General features: G+C 43.8%; 1 protein-coding gene across 2 annotated transcripts in view; it reads right to left on the bottom strand.

Moving 5' to 3' along the window:
- Positions 1-8,007: 8,007 nt before the first annotated feature.
- zcchc2 (zinc finger, CCHC domain containing 2) overlaps positions 8,008-17,224 on the bottom strand; it is a 34,441-nt gene continuing 25,224 nt past the window's right edge. For both annotated transcript variants that reach the window (XM_074622562.1, XM_074622564.1), the window contains exons 10-14: positions 16,148-16,215; positions 15,661-15,737; positions 13,645-13,761; positions 11,426-13,168; positions 8,008-8,940 (exon numbers count right to left, since the gene is read on the bottom strand). In XM_074622562.1, the coding sequence (XP_074478663.1) occupies positions 8,879-8,940; positions 11,426-13,168; positions 13,645-13,761; positions 15,661-15,737; positions 16,148-16,215 (2,067 nt within the window). In that variant the 3' untranslated portion in view covers positions 8,008-8,878. The remainder of the gene's footprint in view (positions 8,941-11,425; positions 13,169-13,644; positions 13,762-15,660; positions 15,738-16,147; positions 16,216-17,224) is intronic.

Genomic DNA, 17,224 nt, shown 5'->3' with positions numbered 1-17,224 from the left:
AGTTGGCACATTTACAGTCTGTTCTGTCCTTGTTGCATTGTTTGTGCTGGTGGTTTCCTGAACATCTGAGACATGTGACCGGGTTCTTGCATTGCATTGATGTGTGGTTGAATTGTTGGCATTTGAAACATTGTTGGGTGGATGGGGGTGGGTGAGATTTTTCAACTCTGTAGTGGAAGAAGTTCATATAGGAGCCTTCTTGTATGAGACCAGGTGCGTCTGCTGGGTTGGTTATGTGGATCCTTATGAAGGTGGTGGGCTGTTGAGTGGCTCTGCTGATGATGCGGTGTGCTTTGGTTGTGGAGATGCCTTGTTTTTCCAGTTCTTCTATTATTTCTTCTGTGTTTATGTCGGTGTGGATACCCTTGATAATCAGTTGTTTGGTTGGTTGCAGAGTGGTGGCTGGTGTGGCTTTCTTGCTGGGCGGTATGTGATCTCTGAGTGCTGAAATGAGTCTTGGTGCCAGGGGGAGAGACCGGAGTTTATGGAGTGTATGTCGTGTGTGAATATGAGAATGCCTCCTTTCCTCATGCGGATTAACTTTTTGGTTTTGATGTCAGGTTTGCAGCGCATGAGTTCTTCGTAGATGGATTTGTTGGTGGTAAAGATGTCGTGGTTGATGTTATTGATGACCAGTGGTATGAGTGAGGGGCTTTTGGGTGAATCTGTGTCTTCTTGTTCTTTCCGTGCTCTCTTCTTGGGGTTGGTGCTGAAACGTTCGCTGTATTTTGCCATGTTTTGGTTGACGGTCTCTGCAAAGGTGGCTGGATGGGGGGGTGCAGCGGTGGGGGCTGTTGGCGTAGGTTTGCCGTGCATCAGGGTTGTGCTCATGAGTCCGATGGTGTTTTAGAGTTGTGGGATGAAGTGGGCAAGTGGAGTTGAGATGATGTTTTTATTGAGTTCGGTGAATAGTTGTTGGATTTTGTCCAGTAGTGCTGCCAGGACCTGGGTTTCCATGGGGGTGTTGGGTTGGGGGGTTACTGTTTCATTATTGCTGGTGGTGGGAATAGTGAGGAGGGAGTGCAGTGCTGCTGTTTCCTTTGGTGCTTTGGTGTCTTGTGGTTTGTGACTGGTAGTTTGTGGTGCAGTGGCTCCCCCTGGTGGTGTGATGGGCTGTAGTGAATCCAGTTCCTTGAGGGTTTCTTTGATGAAGCTGTCTACTGAGGGTGATCAGTTTTGGATGGTTTTGGATTTGTTGTCAAGCTGCTCACGGCGGTACAGGCGTGGGTCTTTGGGGGTTTTTGCAGGTGGAGGTTGGGGCTGTCTGGGTTTCTGCTGGTTGTCTTGTTCCTGTGATGGTTTGGTCCTGTTGGGGTCTTTTTGTTGGTGTTTTTCGGGTTTGGGGGGATGGAGGGGGTTTTGTGATGGGTGTAGACTTTCTCCTTCTATTGAGAGTTTCTTTTGTTGCTTTTCTGATGCAAATGCTGAGGTCCAAATGTTCTGCATCTCTTCCTTTGATGGGGGTCCGGTTGCCATGGTTACTGTGTGATGTATGAGTGTTTATTGTGTGTGTGAAAATATATAAATGAATAATTGAATAAATAAATATATAAATATATAAAATAAAAAATAGAACAGAAGGTTGCAACAATGGGGCTAATATGCCAGAGTGCAGTGTTGTGGAGAGGGACAAGGAAACAGCATTAAAACAGTTGGCTAGGCTGCAGTACTGGACTGAATAATAAAATATAACAAGAGGATTAAACTAACAAGTAGTAGTAGTGGTGGCAATTAAAAATAAATACAAAAACAAGTGATTGTGCTTGGTGCACTGAGTTGTGGTGTCGAGTGAGGGGGGAACGTGATGCGGAAGTGAGAATCGTGTCTGGAGAATGATTTAGTGATGTGTGAAACAGGTAAGTGTTGTGTGAACATGTAAGTGTAGAATGTGCTTAGTGCTGCTGAGTGAGGTGAGTGAATGTGACTTGGTGCAGTGATTTAATTTCGTTAAAAGACCATGCCCATGTTGGCTTAAAATAAAGAAATAAACAGATAACAGATCAATACAAAACACTTATGTATGTCACAAACCGGTCATACAGGTCAATTACAACCCTTCTGTAACAAGATCGACAAGACAAACAACATATGCCAGGTGATGAACATCACACAAGTACATAGCCAGGGAAAATATACATTTAGATAAATATATTAAAGGAGGTACATATTAGCCTTTTCGTCTTTGGAAGAGAGAATCGGTTTAACGGATTGTTTGGTTTCATGTTCAAATACAAAAAAAGAAAAGTTTAGATTTACTAAATTCGGTTGCTAAGAGAATAATCTGATTAATAATATGATGTTCTTTGATTTTACTGTTACCTTTATGGAAACCAAACAAAACATTCTCTAGACATAGAGTAAAATCAGGGTAAATATTATCAATTATGAATCTACTCAAGTCCTCCCACAGCCTTTTGGTATGGTCACAGTGCCAGAGTAGATGAAAAAGTGTTTCTGGGAGTACACCTGGCTCATCTTGATTGAGCAGTCTCAAGGCTCGTTGGAGATGAGCCAGGCCTGCGCAGAATCGATCATCGGCGATCGCAGCGCAACGCATGCCCGTTAGATTTGTGTTCGACTTGAGCCAGATTTCCTCTGATGCCAGTGTGGACGTAAACCACTTTGGTCGGGCTTCCTAAAATTTGGTGGCAGTGGTCGGATCCAGGCCAGTAGGAGGCAGTGAAGAAAAAATGTCAACAAGACAAAAGAAACATGAAGTAACTGAGTGGGTGCATCCCAAAGCTCTTATTTGTCATTTCCTCGCTCCTCGCTCCTCGCTTGAACCAGAGGTTGTTCTGTTGCGCCATCTTGAAGACCGTCCCAAAGCTCTTATTTCTGCACCGAGGAGCGAGGATTGAGATCGAGGTTCGAGGCTGTCAAGCCGGCAGCAGACACAACCACGATCCAGCTGTAACCCCGATCTATGGATACCTGCGAGACGAGAAAGCACAAACACTCCGGGGATGAACTCAAGTTAGTAACATGCATGAATGGGACGTGAATATATACAGAAGGAGAAGGAGAGAAGGAGAGAGGAGTTCAGTGTGTCATAGGAAGTCCCCCGGCAGTCTAGGCCTATAGCAGCAGAACTAGGGGCTGGTCCAAGGCAGCCTGAGCCAGACTTCGACCAGCCCTAACTATAAGCATTATCAAAGAGGAAAGTCTTAAATGTGGAGAGGGTGTCTGCCTCCCGCACTGAAACTGGGAGCTTGATGGCTGGAGGCTATGGCTCCCATTCTAATTTTGGAGGAACCTCAAATAACCCTGCTGCATTCTGGGAGCGCAGTGCTCTAGTGGGGTAATAGGAAGATATGATGGGGCCTGACGTTTAGCGCTTTGTAGGTGAGGAGGACGATTTTAAAATCTATTCTGGATTTTACAGGGAGCTAGTGCAGAGAAGCTAATACAGGAGTAATATGATCTCTTTTTCTATTTCTTGTCAGTACACATGCTGCAGCATTCTGGATCAACTGGAGAGTCTTAAGAGACTTATTGGAGCAGCCTGATAATAAGGAGTTGCAGTAATCGAGTCTAGAAGTAACAAATGCATGGACTAATTTTTCTGCATCGTTTTGAGACAGGATGTGTCTGATCTTCACAATGTTACGTAGATGAAAGAAGGCAGTCCTTGAGGTTTGTTTTATGTGGGAGTTAAAGGACATATCCTGATCAAAGATAACTCCCAGATTCCTTACGGTGGTGCTGGAGGCCAGGGCATTGCCATCTAGAGTAACTATATCATTAGATAATTTGTTTCGGAGGCGTTCAGGGCCAAGTACAATAACTTCAGCTTTGTCTGAGGTTAATATCAGGAAATTGCAGGTCATCCAGGTTTTTATGTCCTTAAAGCATGCTTGAAGTTTAGTTAACTGGTTTGTTTCGTCTGGCTTGATCGATATATGTAATTGTGTATTATCTGCATAAGGAAGCATATATAAGGTGAATAGAATTGGTACAAGCACAGAACCTGATCCTTATGGCTACAGTTCATTTAAAACAGTGGTCACTGCTTTAACAGTACAGTTCAGGAAACGTGACTGGTGGTACATGCTGCCCAACCCTGTGAAATAACCCAACAATAAATCAAAAGTACAAAAATTGAATTTCCATTTTTATATTTATTGCTTTTAATTACAGGGGAGAAAAAAACAGATCACCAAGTTGCATAAAATCCAAATTCCGCTCTAGAAATATATTTGACCTTTCCAATACGTAGATATAAAAGAGTACAGTAAACATTACAAAGGAGGGTGGCAGCAGAGTGACCCCTTTGCAAATGTACATTACAGCATTTTTCAAACCATCGAGGTCGACCCAACTACACTTGGGTTGTTTGGTGCATCCTCAGTATATACACTGGACTTCCCTCTGGGCCACATCTGCTCACGGCTTGTGATCACTTCAAGTGTCGAATGAAAGGAAGAACGTTCTGGGAAACATTTCGGGACACGCACGCACGCACGCACGCACGCACGCACGCACGCACGTCTCTTCTGGTGACCACCATGGGACCTTATTTCAGAAAAAAATATGTACAGTAGTCAACAGCGAGAGACAAATACATTTGTGATCCTGTTTGAATCGCTCCATGAATCACACAGATGATGTTTGTCTATTTAACACATCATTTTGCAAGTCAAGAAAGTCTCAGTTTGTTGTAAAACTGTTGAAGTATCAGACTGTGAAAATACGTCATTAGAAAGACTATTCACCCAAAAGTGGCGCAAGTGACGTCTCTCTCTCTGTGTTTTGTCAACGGGTCCGATCGTTCTTTCTCTTCCCGGCTAATATAAAGAGCAGGAGTCGCTGGATAAAACACATCAGGTCAGATAACGTTTCATTTGTCCGTGGAACATAGCTAAGTTAGCTAGCTAGCTAGTGTTGGTGACGTGGAACCAAGGCCTATGGAAAGGAGGCTGGGTCACGGGCGGACACGGGTCTTGGGGTATGACACATACGCAGTGTAACTGAAGCTGCGGTCGTGTGTTGCGATTGGCTCAATTTCGTCGAGTGCAGACCAGATTTGACTGCGCATGTGTTGTACCCTCAAAGATATGACGCGTGACCCAGCCTCCTCTCCATAGGCCTTGCGTGGAACATAGCTAAGTTAGCTAGCTAGCTAGCTAGCTAGTGTTGGTGAGAGGAGAGATGTAGTTCACGGAGCGGTTTCACACTAAACTATATGAACTATACTACGACAAACTGAGACTTTCTTGACTTGAAAACTTGAAATGTTTCAAATTGTCAAACATCATCTGTGTGATTCATGGCACAATTCGAAGGGGATCAAAAAATATTTGTCTCTCGCCGTTGACTAGCATTCACATTTTGTCATATATGTCTCTGTATGACTTTACCTCTCACTTTCTCACATGGAACCCTGAAGTGTTCAATATTAAATGCATAAAAAATATATTATGAAATAAACATTATGTAAAATATATAAACCATCTTAATACTATTAAATTGTATTTCAGTATGAACATTTGTTTTTCACAATAGCCTTTTTTTCCCACATTAAATATTTTATTTCATGTCGCTTTTCTTTGCTCAGGCTAACAGATGCTATCTATCTAAATCTGGTAGCAGTTGTTGAGCTTGCTAGCTTAAAGGAGCACTGTGTAGCATTTAGCAACATTTAACAGAGAGGTTGCAGATTGCAACCAGCTGAATACCCCTCCGCTCACCTTTCTCCCTTTCCAAACGTGTCGGAGAACTACGGCGGCCTTCAGGTAATGTAAAAACTCTAAAGGCTCTCTCTAGAGCCAGAGTTATCAAGTGATTATGAAAACATAGTTATGGATATTATATTCCATTTCTGCCGATAAATCCCCCTAAATCCTACACACTTGACCTTTAAGAGACAGGGGGCATGTGATTGGCTGAAAGATGAGAGGGTGGTGACAACACCGCTGTCATGAAGAGTGACTTTATGAAATAAATATTTATATTGTCAAATAAATACCTAAAAAAAATACCTATAAAACAGGGCTGTGAAAGTTAACGCAAATTAGTTTAAATGCCACAAACTTCTTTAACGCAACTTGCGATCTTTAGGTTGTAGCGGCTCAGTTTTAAAGCTAGAGTGAAGATACTGGTATCATATGAAACTAAAAAATCTAAGGAAGCCATCGGTACCAACCATGTCATACTAGCTGGGCAGGAAGGAGGTTAAATAACGCTCCAAACTTGCGCTAAATTTTGCTGAGGAAAAACTGGCATGGCCGTTTTCAAAGGGGTCCCTTGACCTCTGACCTCCAGATCAGTGAATGTAAATGGGTTCTATGGGTACCCACGAGTCTCCCCTTTACAGACATGCCCACTTTATGATAATCACATGCAGTTTGGGGCAAGTCATAGTCAAGTCAGCACACCGACACACTGACAGCTGTTGTTGCCTGTTGGGCTTCAGTTTGCCATGTTATGATTGGAGCATATTGTTTTATGCTAAATGCAGTACCTGTGAGGGTTTCTGGATAATATCGGTCATTGTTTTGTGTTAATTGATTTCCAATAATAAATATATACATTAATTTGCATAATGCAAGCATATTTGCCCACTCCCATGTTGATAAGAGGATTAAATACTTGACAAATCTCCCTTTAAGGTACATTTAGAACAGATACAAAATGTGTGATTAATTTGCGATTCATCACGATTAAGTATTTTATTCAATTGATAGCCTTAATATAAAAGTGACATTTCATAATAACGAATTGAGCTTTAATTTAGTGTCTTAAATTATTTCACCAACTATGTTTCATTTGTTATTATTTATTTATTTAATACTGTACACTTTGGGGCTCCATATTCTCACACACTGCCTCCAATCATTATTTCAAATGTTTCCCAAAATACTTTTTGAAAACCCTCAAAGAGCGTTAAAGAGTTTGTATCCACATAGAGGGATCTCAGTTCAGAAGGTGTAGTCAAATGTCAATAATCAGGTTTGTCAGACATCGTAGGTCAGTTATCATCAATTTTGTGAAAAAACCCCCCCGATATTTCAGATTGATTCAATTAACAGGTAAAGAAAAAGTCTGTTATTGCCCTGCTCAGTGTTTTAGCTTCAATAGACGGTATACACGTGCAGATTATCACAAACAGGGTAGGAAAGTAGTGTTTATTTTCCTATAGACATGTCTTTCTTTGACAAATGAATCCACAGAATAGTTTAGACGCCCTCTGCAGAATTGTGCCTTGAACACTGACGAAAGCAACAAACACTAAGCTTTACCGTCTAAATCCTCTCTGGAGACCACAGCAGGACAGGTAGTCCACATATCTTGCCCGATCCCAATGTCCCCCTTAGGGCCTTAAACCCTGAACCCTCTGACGTCACCTGGTAAATGGCTGAGTGTGACTGCAAGGGGCTTGAAATGGTGTATAGGACGGCATTTTGCAGCAACGAATCCCGTTACCTTGACGATGCCAATCGTGGGTTTTTATTTTAAGTTTCTTACTATCTATTTGAACGTCTTCCAGGCCATGCCTTATGAGAGGAGACGTAATTGTCAAAAAATCTATTTGTTTTTGTCAAACTTCATTAAGCAAAATGAAAAGAAATGGTTGATGAATAAACCAGGTCTCTGATTTCATATTTTTAAGTACAATCTTAAATCCGTAATGTCAATGTTTCTGTGTATATTTAAATATGCCAGGCTGAACACCTATGTGCCGTCCTCCTCGTTTATCAAGGTTTTTTTTTACGCCTCCCGGTTTTAACGTCACAACGCTATGAATTGTGGGTAATTCTCTCAGGCAAAGTCTGCAGAATACGGACTTACAGAAAGAGTTTGTAAAGGACTCAAAATGTCTGTGAGAGAGCCCTCAAGGACTTGATGATTTGACAATGGGACAGCCCTAAACCCTCACGGACTTTGTGGGATTGCGCCTCAAAGTCTGCGAGTGTGGACACTGGGATTGGTCCGGGGTCTGGTTTTTATGCAACTGGGATGGGGGTAGAATGATTTTCTCTTTTGTTGTATTCCTATCTGTAGTGTAGATTTACAACACTGAGATGTCACCCTCTCCAAAATGTTAGCCATAAAAAGCTGTTTCACACCTGAAAACGACACTAAACCTGTTGTATTAGTTTTGCTATTTCACGTTAATTTGGAGAGTGAAAATAAATAGATCCTTACATCTGCTTGGTTGTGATGCGGACTGTTTTAGTGCACTTCCTGCTTCGCTGTAGTGCATTTCACCGAGTATTTAAAAATATGAAAAACAAAAACAGAACATTACAAAGCAGCAATTACCTTCCAAAACAACATATATATCAAGTGGCAAAAATACACGAGATCCATATACTTTGATACGCTCAGATTCCTTAAACGAGAAGGTGTACATTCAAAAACCTGACAGCAAAATTGAAAAACTCTTTTGATCCGATTTTTGAAAACTGCTGTACAATCTGTCCGCAGATAAAATCCTAGGTGAACAGTAATAAGGAGGAAAAAGCATAAATACGCTGTTTTAGAAATAAGTGTGTAAGAACTTTTTTTCAGCCGAGACTATTCTCTGCTTTAATGTAAAATCAAAATCTCTTCCTAATAATTAAGTAATAAGTTAATCGTTTCCAACCCTCAGTGCAAAAATATCAAAGACAAACTAAAAGGGAAGGGACCGGGAGTCACACTGTTAGTGTGCACGAGACAGTGAGTCATCTCCATGGGAACAAGATTCTCTCAGGCACAAGTACTTAGGCTTTGTCCGCTGAGCCCTTGGCAGGTTGCTTTCTTTTTCAGAATGTTTTTCCTGAAGTACACAGAAGCTTCAGCGCACTGCTCACACGCAGCGCCCAGGGAAGAACAAATGTCCGTCACTGTGGAAACGAGACCGGAGGAACTCCTCTTCCTCCTTTCTTCTTCTTCTTCAGTCGGCATTGTCAAGTGCTTCTGAAATGTGGGAGGCTGCGTACTTTAACCGGAAGCCACCTGCAATGTCAACACCAACACACACATAACCACATGCACACATAGAGAGATGCATCCAAACACACAGAGGATATACAATCAGTGGACAGTAGGGAAAAAGTGCAGTCTGAACATTCCTGATGCTCAGTGAGGGCCTAAACATGTGTTTGATGTTCTAAATTCACCTCATTCAAACCAACTTCAACTATGAATATGTGGTACCACCGTGGCAGTCATTGGTTTGATCAAACTGCTATTGTCAACCTAATGCTGTGTTCAGACGAAGAGCGAAGGGAATGTTCACCTCGCTTTACTTGCGCTAGTTGGGTCATTTGTGTTCATTCGCGCTAGACGCGGCGGAGAGGGGGAGGAGCTTGTCTCCATAGATACCAACAACTTTTCTTTCTGCCATTTCCTCCATCAACCATGGAAGAAATAACCACTGTTGCTGCTTTGTACATGTTGGTGAAGTCCCAGATATGTCAGGAAACCAAACGCCATCCTGTCTGGGTTCATAACGTCACCCGGCGGCGAGCTGTTTTCACATACAGCGCCACTGAACTGACTGTATCTAGCAAGCCACACGTCGCTCCTGAGGTATGAACCCAAGATAAACAGACTGTGCTGTGATTTAATTGCAATAAGCGGATCAAAAGGATGCCGAAATAACTACATGATGATGCCAATTTGTAAAAAGTCTAAATTCATGACGACAAGCAAACAACTTTTAAAATGCTTGTTTTCCAAACGGAGTTCGGAGGGATCAGTGCCAGGCTATGATAACATTGTAGCTGATCCATCAACACTCAACATAAAGTCATCTAGGCATAAATACGGCAGCAACGTTGTTGTTTCTATCATAGACAGTCTATCATATTTGCACAGAGGCTGGACAAAACTCTGTGTAGAAACCACATACTATCGTAGCTCTGGGGGACCACAGACAGCTACAATACTTTTTCCATTTCTGATTCAACAACGTCAGCATGTGTCGCTAATCGACGGGGAGAGTTAAGTACTACCACTGGGACTGTGTCAGCCACCGCATGGGAGACATGCTTCCCATAGAAAAGCTTAGGGAAGCACCTCTGTGCAGGTAGTCCGAGGTTGTTTTCAAGCACCGCTGCAACTTGTAGCCAAAAAACAAAACCATCAGAGAGCTTTGCAGTGGGTGTTTTCAGGGGTCAAGGGATGAGCCCATTACGGCTCGGTGCACCAAAATGAGGCAAAGAAGACATTGCGCTCAAACACAAAGGTGACATTTATGCATTTATGAAAATATTTAAAGGAGGAAGACTCCGATCAAGTGCAGCCCACAGCCACTTCCCTATACCTTTCTATGGGAACCGTCCAAAACTATCCCTGATAGCTGTGTGTGACAAATGTGTCTGCTTTTTGCCATGTTTTCCCTTCTCTGGCATTTACTCCAGGTGACTCCTACTACACTGCAATACAGGTGTCCCGGAAGATAACCCACACTAGCAATTAAAGCTGCAGTAGGCAGAATAGTTTTGACATCATTGGGCCAAAATTCCATAATAACCTTTCAGCATATTGTAATTCAACTGAGTGATAACTAAGCTCATGGCTCGGTTTTCAGGCTTTAGAAAGTGTAGCCCGTGACGGGAGACTTTGGCCAGGTCATTTCAGAGAGAGCGCGTTCCTATTGGCTGTTCTACAATTGCAGATGCGCGTGCACGTTCCTTCAGATAGTGAAAGATCGATTCAACAGTGGAAAATCCTGCCAGAAAAGTTGCTGTTCCAGCATTGGCAACAACTGCCTAAAGGAAGACTGACTTGTCAAAAAGAGTCGGACAATATCGGCGAAGCGTTTCAGAAATGGAGAAAGGATGCTAACGGCCTGGTTGCGGCTAATCGTAGCCGTGAGCAGGCCACAGCAGGCTGAACTATTAGCAACATGATCTCTCCATCTCTGAAACGCTTCGCCGATAGCCTCGAATCACCATTCGTCATCTCAAAGGGCTTAACAGAACCACAAGAAAACAGAACGGTAATTCTCATAGAATTGCCGCTATATATCGGCATCGAGATGATGTTTGAAATGAATGACTAGCACTCTGACTAGTTAGTGAATGAAGCGTTTGACCGTGGTCGTCTGGTGGGAGAGGAGAGCTGCAGGATGAGGGTTGGATTTTAAAAATCTGGTTGTTTTATGGCTTTTCCAGAAAACTGTTTACCCTTGGCTACCACTTGAATTACAATAAGCTGAAAGGTTATTATGGAATTTTTGCCCAATAACTGCCTCCCCCCTGCTTTATGCATTGTAGTGCTGTTATTTGGTGCAATATGAATATTCCAGTGGCACAACTTCTCTTCCGGCCAAATAAACCAAACTGAATGAGGTAACCCATCAGAGCTCACATTAAACTGCTCAAAATGGTGAGGATGAGCCTTAACGTTTTACGGGCTGAATGTTGGACTGGGGTTGTGGGGAAGGAAAACTAGGGAGTCCTCTGTTTCTCCCTGTTGCGTGTAGCTGCGCTACCTTGCTGTGTGGAGTCTATGGAGGGTTGGTTGCAGTCCTGAGCGTAGTGGCCACTCACACCACAGTTATAACAGGACACATTGCCGCTCTTCTTATTGACTCCGCCTCCCCCCAGTGCAGCAGCAGGCAGCATCCCCAGGGGATTTGGGTACACATGCTGGTAGACGCGCTGGCAGAACGACGCCGCCGGCGCCATCTGCTGCTGGAGGTTGTAGTTTGCGGCCGCGGCGGCTGCCACTGCCGCAGCCTGGGTGCCCAGCATGTGTGATGGCACGTCTGCGTGGCTGTGGGAGTGAGTGTGGAGGGGGCCGTAGGGGGACGGGTGTGCGGGAGGCGGAGCGGTGGGGAAGAAGGGGGCCAGGGTGGCGGCCCCGTTGGCCTGGTGGGGAGGCTGGGCCTGGGTGAGGTAACTGTTGCTGCACAGGCTCGTGAGCTGGAAGAGAGGCGGCGGAACGCTGAACACCTGCCGCGCTGCTGCCATCTGGTGGGAAAAGAATAAGGGTGCTTGGCAGCTGGGGGCAGCGCTGACACTGTTGTTGTTACTGACGCTGCCTCGGCCGCCGCAGTTGTTATGACAACCACAGGTCCCGCAGCCCATTGGTTGCTGCTGCTGCTGCTGCTGCTGCTGCTGCTGCTGCTGCTGCTGCTGCTGCTGCTGCTGCTGCTGCGGTTGCGGTTGCGGTTGCGGTTGCTGTTGCTGTTGCTGTTGCTGTTGCTGTTGCTGTGGTGTTGGCTGCTGGGGGAGCAACTGATGCTGCTGGGTTTGCTGAAGAGTAACGGGGTTACCAGGGGCACTTCCACAGGAAGCACTGCTGTTGCTGTAGGACGTACAGTCACTGTGTGCCGTGCTGTGAGTAAGCGCTGGGCTGGGGCTGGGGGCGGATCCAGGGGTGTGGGTGGGCACAGCTGGAGGAACAGCTGCTTGTACATGTCCAGGAGATGGAGCTATTCCAGTGGCTGCAGGTGCTCCTACAGCAGGCATGACAGAGGTTGGGACGGGGGGCAGCGTGTAGGGAGAAGGCAGGCCAGACGGTAAGGTTAAGCCGGGGTGCTTGGCATGTGAAGTCTCCACATGTGGCAGACAGGAGGACAGGCCTGAGCTGACACTGGCCGGGTCTTGGCAGGGCAGAGACTGTAGAAGAGGAGAGGGGTAGGATGAGGTGCCAGGAGACATGACACCGATGGCTCTTACGGGAGCCTGGTGTGAAGCCTGCGGAGCAGCAGGATTAGAACCACTTCCCGAAGCTCCATCACTGCCACCTTGGCTGTGAGACAAAGCTGTTTTGAACCTCTGAACCAGAGGCTGCACAGCAGGACTTCCTGACGGGTGGAGGCCAATAGGTGGAATCCCAAAGGTTGGGAGCATGTCCCTCTTCTCTGGGTCTCCCACGATTCCAGGGCCTAGGACAGCTGGAGGCACAAGGGGCATCTGCATCATCAGGGTCCCAGACGAGGGCTTCCCATCGGGGACGATGCTTTGGCTGGGAGGAGGGACCAGTGGAAGTGGAAGTGGAGAGTCACCTGCGCCGTTAGGGAGCACATAGGGCAGAGAACGCATGAAGGTGAGAGGGGGGAAATCTGTGCTGGTCTCTTGGCGGAGCGGCTCCGTCTGGGCCTGGTGGTTGTTGGAAGACATACGGTGGCCAGAGGAGACATCCCCCACAACAGCTGGATCAGTCAGGTGAGCGAAGAACATGTCAGGTACCGGAACTTTGCTGGACTCATCAGAGTGGCTGTCTGTATCTAACAGAGAAACAAGATTAGGTAAGCACAGGTTCAGTCCATGTTACACCAACATCCTTGTGACAATAAGAGAAGTAGCCCGGTACAGGTACATGCTTCACTACAAAAACTTGAATTCCCCAAGTACGTAGTATATGGCAAGCTGTTTTAACATTTAATAGAACATATCCAGTCTAGCTATTAAATGTTAAAACGGCCACTTATACTTTTTAAGGATTAAAGATATCTTAAATTGAATTTTGAATAGGAGAAATAACGTTTCAGATATCTTGGAAATCAATTTCCACTAATAAGAATGTCATTGTGGATATCTCTAATTGCCATTGTGACTAGTGAGAACACAATTTAGACTAGGAGAAATGCTATTATGGATATCTAAAATGTATTCACAGATAGGGAGTGTGGTTTGATTAAATGTTAAAGCAGCTTATCAAGCATATCCAGTGTACTTTGTACATAGTGTGTGCTCGTTTTACCTTTGTTGTTGTCGTCCTCACTATCCAGGCTCTCTGGTCCTCGGTGTTGAGGGCTGGATGGGGAGCTGTAGCTTTCTGATGATGTTTCACCAAACGTATCTGGACCAGAACCTCCATCTGCAACAACATCTGTGTGTTAAACTACAGCCACCAAACATCAACCTACAGAGCATTCACTTAATGTAACTATTGTACCTGTTTAAAATGGGGTTATTTAATCTAAGTGGGGCCACTGTTGCACAGGTTCTGCTCTGTAAAGCAGTTTGGAGCTGTGTAGAATGGGGTGTGACATCATCTTATGCAGTAAATATTGAAAAAAACATCCCTTACATTACGTCCACTTAAGTTAAAACCGTTTTATATTTATTCTGTGATTGTGTCTGTGTCAGATTTGATTAGATAAGCAAACCATTTATGTAGATAAGGAACTTTCTATAACAAGGGTTGTCAAAGCCTGACGCTGTTGCACACAAAATTACATTTTGTCAATCCTATTATTATTCTTTTTGTCAAATTGGCACCATTAAATCTGCAGTAGGCAGAACGTTTTTGTCATCATCAAAAATTCCATAATAACCTTTCAGCATATTGTAATTCAAGTGTTCTGAGAGATAACTAGACTTCTGCTCCTCCTCATGGCTCTGTTTTCAGGCTTTAGGACATCTAGCCCGTGACGGGAGACTTTGACCAATCACAGGTCATTTCAGAGAGAGAGCGTTCCTATTGGCTGTTCATTCAACGGAGGCATCTGTCAATCACTCACAAACTCCGATCAAACTAGGCAGTGCTGATCAAATATGAATCAATATTCTGTTACTGTAATGCCTATTTCTCTCCTCAGATGCTCTCAGAATCATCTTGTAGTGTACTGTTTAGCTAGAGAAACATTACAGTAACAGAATATTGATTCATATTTGATCAGCGCTGCCTAGTTTCACCGTTTGATTGGAGTTCACGAGTGATTGACAGCTGCTCAGAGACGGCAGACTCCAGATCAGCTCTGATTGGTTGTTTTCCTCCGGTCTGTGAGACCTTGCAGATGCCATTAGGAACACCGGAGGACACCAGAGGACACAGAGGCATATCATTTTTTTTTTTATATATATAATTTTCAGCATCAAAACCACTATAGTTAGGTTGAGGAAAGAAATACATGGCTGGACTTAAAACTACTCCGTTTGTACAGTGAAAAGGACACTGAACGTTGTGAACACGGGACATGAACCAACAGCTGATTGTAACGTGATGCACGGGACATAAACAGCGGTCTCCTGGACGAAAGCTTTGTGTTTGTTGGACACCTTGTGTCTCTTCCACTCTTTAAACTACATCACCACACTCCCGGCGCACTTTCTCGGAGTGTTTCCCGTTGCCGCGGATGGGTTTACATTATAGTTAATGGAACGGCCAGTGTGTTTCATACCTGCTCTAAAGGGTGACTTCTGCGGCGGTACTGAACGCCGCCGGCCGTGACAAAGCCTCGGTATGTAGCGCCCTGGGAATGAGAACGGGCTGGCTGGCTACACCGGAACCCCAGAAGTCAATAACAGGCTTTTTGAGGATCATTTCATGGCCATATCAGAGTTTTCTATCTCCATGGAGTAACAATCCTGCTATACTCCAAAGTGGACCTTGATGGAAGCAGCAATGGGGACAGTGGACGAGCATGCCATTCTGTTCACACCACATCGAATGTGGGCGTACGGGAAAACATTCCACATGTGCATGGCATTGTGATAGTAATCTGGCATTCTTATTGTGCAAATAATTGCCTTGTGAGTTTATTCTGAGAGGCAGGATGCAGCCAATACAAAGGCTCAGTCTTTAGGTTCATAATGTTAATTGTGTTGAGTTCTACCCTCCCGCAGCCAGTGACTAATACTGCTTCTTGGAAGCAGAATCAATTTGAAACTTTTGAACATAACGCATTCTATTTGACACAACGCGTATAGACTCACAGGAGGATTGACATGTAACTTCTATTACAGGCTTCCCAACAGCCGTCCAGACACTCACCTTTCCTCTGAGGCGACAGAGCTGGTACCAACCTACCGTTGGCTACAAAGGCAGCACCCTTCCCCTTCCCCTTGTCCCTAAAAAGGGACAGAGATGGGACACAAGGGGATAGAGCAATTTTAACAGAGAAACACCGTAACAAAGAATACAGATGTGGTATGTGATGAGTAGAGTCAGTGGAGGATTCTAGACCTTTAGCAGAGTGCTGTAGTCCTGCCACGGTCCAGTAACATGAATAGCTTTAATATCAGTGACACTACACTCTCTAAAATGTCTACACAGATCACAGACATGATCAAGTCAATTCTCATCTGCAGACATGTGACTGTAACTTTAAAAAATCCACTGATGGTTGTCCTAAGCAATGAAACTTATTTTATTTTATATTTCACAGAACACTTTCACCCTCTAGCACGGATAACGTACAAAGTCACCACAACACTGTGATCAACTTGATGATGATGGTGATGGTCCGTCGCTGACCTACCTGTCTGTAGGGAGGCCTCTGCTCTTTGTTTTAGTGACCGGGTGGCTTCTCTTCTCAGAGTCCTGGTGCTGTGAGGACGGAAGACACCGAGTCAGAACAGATTCACAATTTTAACCAAAACCTTTAACACAACATTACATTTCGTATTCAATTCCTCCAGAAGGCGGGTGATTCTTGCCACCACTGTTGCATTTTCTTGGTGATTTAAGCTTGTTTTCTCAGAACTACCGCCTAATGTGGTCAAAACCACAAATCACGCCGTTAAAGAGATGTTACAAAGTCACTAAATTACTACCATATAGTTAGAACAAATGTGAAGACAATAGTGAAACAAAAACACTTCTTTTTCAAATTCAAGATATTAACATTACACTCACATTTTTACAAAATAATTAAATAATTCAGACAAATGATTCTACAGTATATTACTCCATGTAGGGTACATCATTTTGTTTTCCAAATCTTTTTTTTTTTTTTTTTTTTTTGCAGACATGGCAAAGGGCATCTTATCAAATGTAGAACATAACTCAGTGTCTGTGACATGAAATAAATAAACAGTAATTAAATAAAATAATTTAAAAAAGTAAATAGATAAAAAATAAAATAATAAAAGGTAAGGTATATCATTTTGATCCAAATATCCCTGAGCGGTGCATCAATGTAAGGAAGATAGAGGGACACTATATCATTGTTCTTGGGAATTTCCTATTATCAAAGATGTGTTATGTTTTATATGTACTCTGTATGCTGTACACATTGTATGTAACTTGTAAAAAGAGATGGTATACTTTTGTCTTCATTCCAAATATATAATGGCTGCCATCTGTTCACACCCGGCATTAGAATGCGTCCTGAGTGACCACTTGCGATCCGATCACACTTCCCCGCTCTGTATGCAAATAAACACGCAGTAAACACACGGCTAATACAGCAGACCTCGCAACGTAAGATTACAGGAATGTCTGTAGAAATATCGGTCGAGGAACTTAAGTATAATCCGTACATTTTATTAACATCAAAATATAAGTAAATATAAAATAGAATTATTGTACCGACGGTCCCCGGAGACCTCCATGC

Source organism: Sebastes fasciatus, chromosome 21, assembly GCF_043250625.1.
Source record: "Sebastes fasciatus isolate fSebFas1 chromosome 21, fSebFas1.pri, whole genome shotgun sequence".
Lineage (NCBI taxonomy): Eukaryota > Metazoa > Chordata > Actinopteri > Perciformes > Sebastidae > Sebastes > Sebastes fasciatus.
Note: the sequence above shows the minus strand (reverse complement) of the source record. Positions and strands in the feature narration are given on the sequence as shown.